The 6,677-nt window shown below is 49.4% G+C and overlaps 1 protein-coding gene across 1 annotated transcript in view; it reads left to right on the forward strand.

The window, feature by feature from the left end:
* Positions 1 to 3,811, forward strand: part of LOC139060313 (thromboxane-A synthase-like) — a 58,584-nt gene extending 54,773 nt beyond the window's left edge. The window contains exons 13-14 of the mRNA XM_070539415.1: positions 2,372 to 2,537; positions 3,450 to 3,811. Of these exons, the coding sequence (XP_070395516.1) occupies positions 2,372 to 2,537; positions 3,450 to 3,527 (244 nt within the window). The 3' untranslated portion in view covers positions 3,528 to 3,811. The remainder of the gene's footprint in view (positions 1 to 2,371; positions 2,538 to 3,449) is intronic.
* The last annotated feature ends 2,866 nt before the right edge of the window (positions 3,812 to 6,677 follow it).

The raw sequence follows: 6,677 nt of genomic DNA on the forward strand, positions 1-6,677 counted from the left end.
ATGGAAAGCGTTTCCGACATATTTGCAGTGTGTCGTCTCTTCGGCTGTATCACTTCACGCGATTACTGGGCTTTAATTTAGCGTTTAATATGTTGCCTTCGTTTCCTATTTTAGCTCAGAAGCACACATAGCGCATTCAGTAGTCGTGTGGCGGGAAGAGGCGCCGCGGTTGCATGACAAAAATGATGCTACGGAACAGCCGCCACAGTGTGGCTGCACTGAGGAGAAGGAAGACGACGTGGCCACCGCTTGGTATAGCGTCGCCATCATTGCCACCGTTTGTCTACGTGTAAATATATTGTAAATAGACTCGTACGTCAGCTACACGTAACATTAATTTGGTGGAGGTGGACGTTCCCCGTACCCGTCATGGAGCTACGCAGCGGTCGCAACGGCGACAGTGCAACTTCGGCTCCCGAAAAATTGTCGGAAATATTGTACGCGCAGTTGGCACTTTTGTGACACAGCTTGACCTCAGAAACGGCCTGTTGCTTTGTGCGATACTAAGCGACCACGCTCGAAGACTCCGCACGAGCTAACAGCACGCGACAAAGCTCACAAAACATATCGCCAAGACCCCCAAACCTATATAAGGCCCTCATAACTTTCTAAGTATCTAAAGGTGCGATCGCCGCTCGTGCCTCGCATTTTGTACTGAAATAAAGAGAGCGATGAGACACTTCTGCGATTCAGAAGTGTTTCACATGACGTGTCTCTGCAATATGGGCGTTTCACGTGTGGCAGAAATTCTCGTCCCCAATTGTGTGCCTTCTTGCGATATTTGTTGCGCAGGGGTCCTTTTAGCCCGAACATCTTGCAATGATCGTGTTTGTGCCGGTACATTTTGATGGGAAGAACATTCTTTGCAGTGATCATCACTAATAAAGGAAACTGAATGGTGTGAGTGCCTTGGAACTGTACCATCTGAAAACCTAGACAGAGAAGGCACAGACAGCGCACTCAATTCCCCACCTGTTTCAGACTAAAATACGCATTTAAAAAATAGCCCCACACAATTCGTTGCATGTCCAGACACGCTATGGCGGCATGCATTTCGATTTAGTGGACAAAATTGGTCTTTTTCGCCACAAGCCCTCGCTTTCGCTTACTGGTTTCAATAAATACCACTCCTGAACACGTATATTCCGATTAACTCAAAATCAGGTGAACTCATTCACACATGTAGTCTCGTAGACTCCGAAGCTCCATGTATCTCGGGCAAACTCGCAGACTAATGCCCATTCTAGTTCGCTTCTAAAGAGTCACACTGAAACTAACGCCTAGTCCGACTCACCTAGCTCCATTAAGAGTAAGATTTTATTGCGATAGCAATGGAGATGGACACTCCAGGCACATTTTTGCCGTCACCGTGATGCACGTATAAAGCCCAACGGCTATGACACCGTCGCCGCGCGTCGTATGATGTACTAAGTGCGAGTGAAAGCACGCAAGGGAAGCCGACGATTGCAGCTCAATCTGTCGCGCGCGAAGTAGGAAAGCGGAGAGCAAACGTGCCGTACACCCGCCGTGGTTGCTCAGTGGCTATGGTGTTAGGCTGCTGAGCACGAGGTCGCGGGATCGAATCCCGGCCACGGCGGCCTCATTTCGATGGGGGCGAAATGCGAAAACACCCGTGTACTTATATTTAGGTGCACGTTAAAGAACCCCAGGTGGTCGAAATTTCCGGAGTCCCCCACTACGGCGTGCCTCATAATCAGAAAGTGGTTTTGGCACGTAAAACCCCATAATTTTTTTTTAAACGTGCCGTCTTCCGTCGTGTCAGAGGCTGTGAGGGAGGGAGGGAGGGAGGGAGGGAGGGAGGGAGGGAGGGAGGGAGGGAGGGAGGGAGGGAGGGAGGGAGGGGGCGTTGTGCGCCGGCAGCAACTAGCAGCAGCCGCACATTTCGCGACCGGGCACTGACGATCGCGGCTGAATCTCGCGCGCCATATGAGGAGGAAAGCGGGGAAGCGGCGCGGGAAGGGGGAAGAGAGGGAGTGGCTTCGACTTTGCCAACACTGCGTGCTTGTTTCCTAGTTTATACAGCCGATAAATCTACTATCCTCGCTTCGTATAGCTGTGTACTAATTTGCTATCGCAATCAAAGCCTCGCCTATTGGCTGAGACTATGACTATTCACTAAATTGACTTCACTCAAAGTCACTGAAGATCTTCTAGATTGGCATGCGGGTCACCAGTCACCGAGCTTGAACCACTGCTTTTTTTTTAAACATCTCAGTCTAAGCCCTAGTTGACTCATGATGCGTGGGTCTATAATCATGAGCCCGCCAACCTACGCCTAAATTTATTTTTGAGAATTTGAAGGAGCTGCGGCAACCACGAAGCAGCTATTTTCCATCTCTCTATGGCGCAGGTTTTTGCCGGAGAACAAGTGGAAGATCAACACTATGGCCATGCAGGGCTTCGGCAACGGTCCGCGTAACTGCATCGGCATGCGCTTCGCCCAGATGGAGCTGCGGTATACGTTCGCGCACATTCTAAGGAAATATCGGCTCGAAAAGACGGAAAACAGCGAGGTGGTGAGTGCCCTTACACATTTCTCGTGTAGGCTGACGGAGAACTGTGACATCTTTGTGTTCTCTTGCGGCGTGTACGGTTACAGTGCGTAACACTAGGAACGCCTTTGCGAGCTGCGTGACAGTGCCCACACACAGTTAGTGTGTACGTGCGTGTGTGTGTAGATTTTTTCTTTATCCTTCTCTCTCTCACCTATCGCATCCCCTTGCCCCTCTCCCAGTACAGGGTAGCCAACCGGAGATAACCTCTGGTTAACCTCCCCGTCCTTCCTTTACTTCTCTCTCTCTCTCTCTCTCTCTCTCTCTCTCTCTCTCTCTCTTGCGGCGTAAGCAGACAGGGCGCAATAACTCGTTTGGTGCTGTGTGTCCGCTGATCTTAAATGCCTTCCGTGATGACCGGTTGCTAACAAAGGTTGAGTTGGGATAAACCTATACCGCGTTTTCTCTGATTACAGCGAAAGCATTGTAATAGCAGCAAGTCAAGGTCAGTAAAATGATCCCGTCGATGAAATCCCCTTCCCACACACCGGCAGAGTGGAAAGGAGGCGGGATTGCACGCCGCAGTTAGGGACAGAGGAGAGGGTGAAGGGTGTTAATAGGGAGCGCCCGTTGACATGTTGATTCGTCACCATCACGTGGCCCTCTCTGTAGGCATCAGTCCCAACGAGATGCGTCGATGTTCTCCGTGCGTATGTAATCGTGTGCGCCGATGTTGGTCTCGCTCGCCGGCGTCAGCCGGGTGCGCCGTGTCACGTGACCACCTCTGGTTGCGCACACAGGGTTTTGACTGGCTGTGTCGGACTGCTGCAGCTAGTAATTTGCTAGAGAAGTGTTGTAGCATCCAAAATGATTTCTTTATTCAGCCTACACATCAACGCCCGATAGAAGCTAACATTGATTTACTTTCTATCGCAGGACCCACCCAAGATAGAGACGAATCCAATCATCCTAAAGATCAAGAAAGGCGTGAAAGTCAGAGCGGTGCCTCTGTGACCAAGCGACAAATGTAGGGACCCGAAATTTCAAGACACACTGATTTCGATGTCACTGATCACTTGTGCACGTTTGGTTCCTGTATTGTGATTCGGACTCGACATGGGTGACTGTGCGCTGATTTCTAAGGAGTGAATCCCGCAAAGTGAAGTGCTCAAGCAACTTTGTGGACCTTATCTGTGGACCGAAGGAGCATCAGGAGGTGTGGAATAAAACCCGTAATTGGACAGTGCACGGCATTACTTCGCGGCTCGACAAACAGTAAAAAAACTTTTGCCTTCATAGTGATTTGTGATGTTTTAACCCATGAGCGCCTCACAGGCGAGAGCTTCAAGTGAAGTGCGTCATGACTTTCTTTTCTTTTTTCGCTTCTAGAAAAATAGCAGCCTGCTTCTGGTACCTTTAACTTTCACCGTTCTAGTGTTTATTTGCGTTTTAGTGAGCCGGAATCCTAAACATAGGCCTTGGTTAGCCTTTCTCGTGTATTTATGCTTTGGCAAAGACGTCGGGCATTCCTTTTTGCTCAATCTGACAACTTGTTGAGTTGAGTTGAGTTGAGTTGTTGTAGGCTACTGGTGGGATTAGCCTTGCAGTTGCTGCCGGCAATTGCTCCACCGTAGCGACACTTAAAATAATTAAATCACGTAATCCGACACAGACCTCCCAATTACAAATGTTCACTCCTCAGTTCACCATGTTGAAGCCAAATCCGTGTCCTGCAGGTAATTTAACAGAAGGCGAGAGACCTCCTTCCTACACAACCGGTTCCCGCGCGGGAAAACTATGTCCTGAAGCGAACTGTGAGGAAGTCCTGTGTTCTTGAGAGACCCGAATAACACCCTCCTTTCCGCGTTATACACAGTACAGCACATTAGGTAATGTTCTATGTCACCACACACACCACACGTTGAACATAATGGTGATAACGCCAGGCCAGTCTTAAACATCCACGCAGGGGTACGAGCAGAGCCCGTGCGAATGCGTAGCAGTAAGGTTGCTTGGTTTCTTTGGAGACCCTTGATCACACATGGCTTGTGAAGTGAGCTCCACAAAGAACTGAAGTGGCACGACACCGCTTCTCTGAAGAGTCTCCCGTCTTCTTGAGGCACTTTTCTCGAAGGATTTCCAGACAGCGCTCTATGGGCGAGGCTGTCCGCCATCTCGTTGCCTATGATACCTATGTGTGATGGCACCCATTGGAATCGTATGGAGAAGCCTTTGACACTGAGATTTTGCACCGAACGTAGGGAGCTTAGAGATAAGGCATCAGTAGGGAATCCGTGCTCTAACCTTTGAAGGGCGGATTTCGAATCTGTAAGAATGACCACAGGTTGAGGCGTACAAAACCGTAGCTTTTTGAGAGCTGCCTCAATGGCAACGCTTTCGGTCGTTGTGGAGGACACGACTGCAGTGAAGCGAACGGACCAATCAAAGTTCAAAGAGGGAATGTGAAAAGCAGCTGCACTAGATCATCTGACCTTGTCCACAGAGCCATCAGTAAAAATTTGAAGGTGACGTGCATATTCCGTTTCAAGATGTTCCAGTACGAGCGAACGCGTTGCTGCCAAAGGAGAACTCCGCTTAGCACGAACGTGAGGAACTGCCAACGAACTATCGAGGCTCGCGAAAGACCAAGGTGGTTTCGACCTCTTAGTTCGACCTCTAGCGTCAAGACCCAGGTAACCAAGAGTATTAAGGGCCAAGTACGCTCGGGACTCGGATCTCTTTCGAAGGCGCTGTAGAAGGGCTCGGCCGGCTGCCGTCTGTTTGAGGCGGCCAATTTGCATCAATAACCTTTGTGAAGCGACTAAGCTAAGAGGTCTCGATAGAGATTCATAAAGTACTGCATTGTTAGGAGCAGTCTGCGGAACGCCAAGAGCCCTTCTTAGGCCCTTTCTGTGCAGAACCTCAAGTCGTTCCAGCTGTGATATCGATGGGGAAATTAAAGGTAGCTGAAACATTATTCGACTCGTCACTAGTGCATCGTGCAACCTGATCATTGAAGAAGGGTGATTTCCCCATTGCTCACTTGCAACTCTACGGATTACATTGAGACGCGAAGATATCGATGTCACAACCGAGTCCACAGCTCGTCGCCACTGTAGGCGGTAGTCGATAATGACGCCCAAAAAGCGCTTGTGTTTAAATTGTCGAAGACAAGATTGATTAAGGTCTATCTTCAGCCGCACATACCTTCTTCCTCTACCTGGAAACATTATGAAGCCAGATTTTTCCACCGAGAGAGTCAACCCCACACCTTGAAGGTAATTTTGAACTGAAAGTAATGCCTGTCGAGCTATCAGAGCTAAACGCTTGTGTTGATATCCGGTTAACCAAAGACAGATGTCGTCCGCGTATATCGACATACGGACATGCCTGCAATGTTTTTGCACTTCAGCGGGAAGACCAGCCATTGCAACGTTAAAGAGCGTTGGGGAAAGAACACTTCCTTGAGGTACACCTCGCGATACCACCCTTTCGGTGCTTGTGGTACTTCCTAACCGCACTTGAATTTTCCGATCACTGATAAATGAGTGAATGAAGCGCAGAAGATAACCCTGTACGCCCATGGCCTGCAAACTATTTAGTATTGAGCTCTGAAGGATGGTATCATAAGCCTTTGATACGTCTAGGAAAATAACTAGTGTTGAAAGGCCGAAAGCTCTATGATGTTCAATATGGCTTATCAAGTCCAAGACGCTGTCTTGCGCGCTTAAACCTGTTCGGAATCCAGTCATGCATGTTGGCAGAGCCCTTCTATCTTCGAGCCACCAAGATAAACGCTTACTTGCCAGCTTCTCCATAAGCTTAGCCACGCACGACGTTAGTGATACAGGACGATACGAGGCCAAGTCTGTCATTTCTTTGCCGGGCTTCAGCACTGGGACAACGCGAGCCACTTTCCATGAAGGAGGAACGTCGCCAGTCTCCCACACTCGATTGAGATAGCTTAGAAGCATCTTTCGGTGTTCCAGAGGTAGGTTCTGCATCATCTGGTTGGCGATGCCGTCAGGACCTGGTGCACATCGACGCCGCAGGCCGCTGAGTGCTGTCTGTAGCTCTCGAAGTGTAAACGGGGCGTCCATCACAGACGTAGATGTTGCAGGTGGAGTGCAGGGAGGAATTCCTGAACTTGCACTTACAAATGCA

Source organism: Dermacentor albipictus, chromosome 5 (assembly GCF_038994185.2).
Source record: "Dermacentor albipictus isolate Rhodes 1998 colony chromosome 5, USDA_Dalb.pri_finalv2, whole genome shotgun sequence".
In the NCBI taxonomy this organism is placed as follows: Eukaryota; Metazoa; Arthropoda; class Arachnida; order Ixodida; family Ixodidae; genus Dermacentor; species Dermacentor albipictus.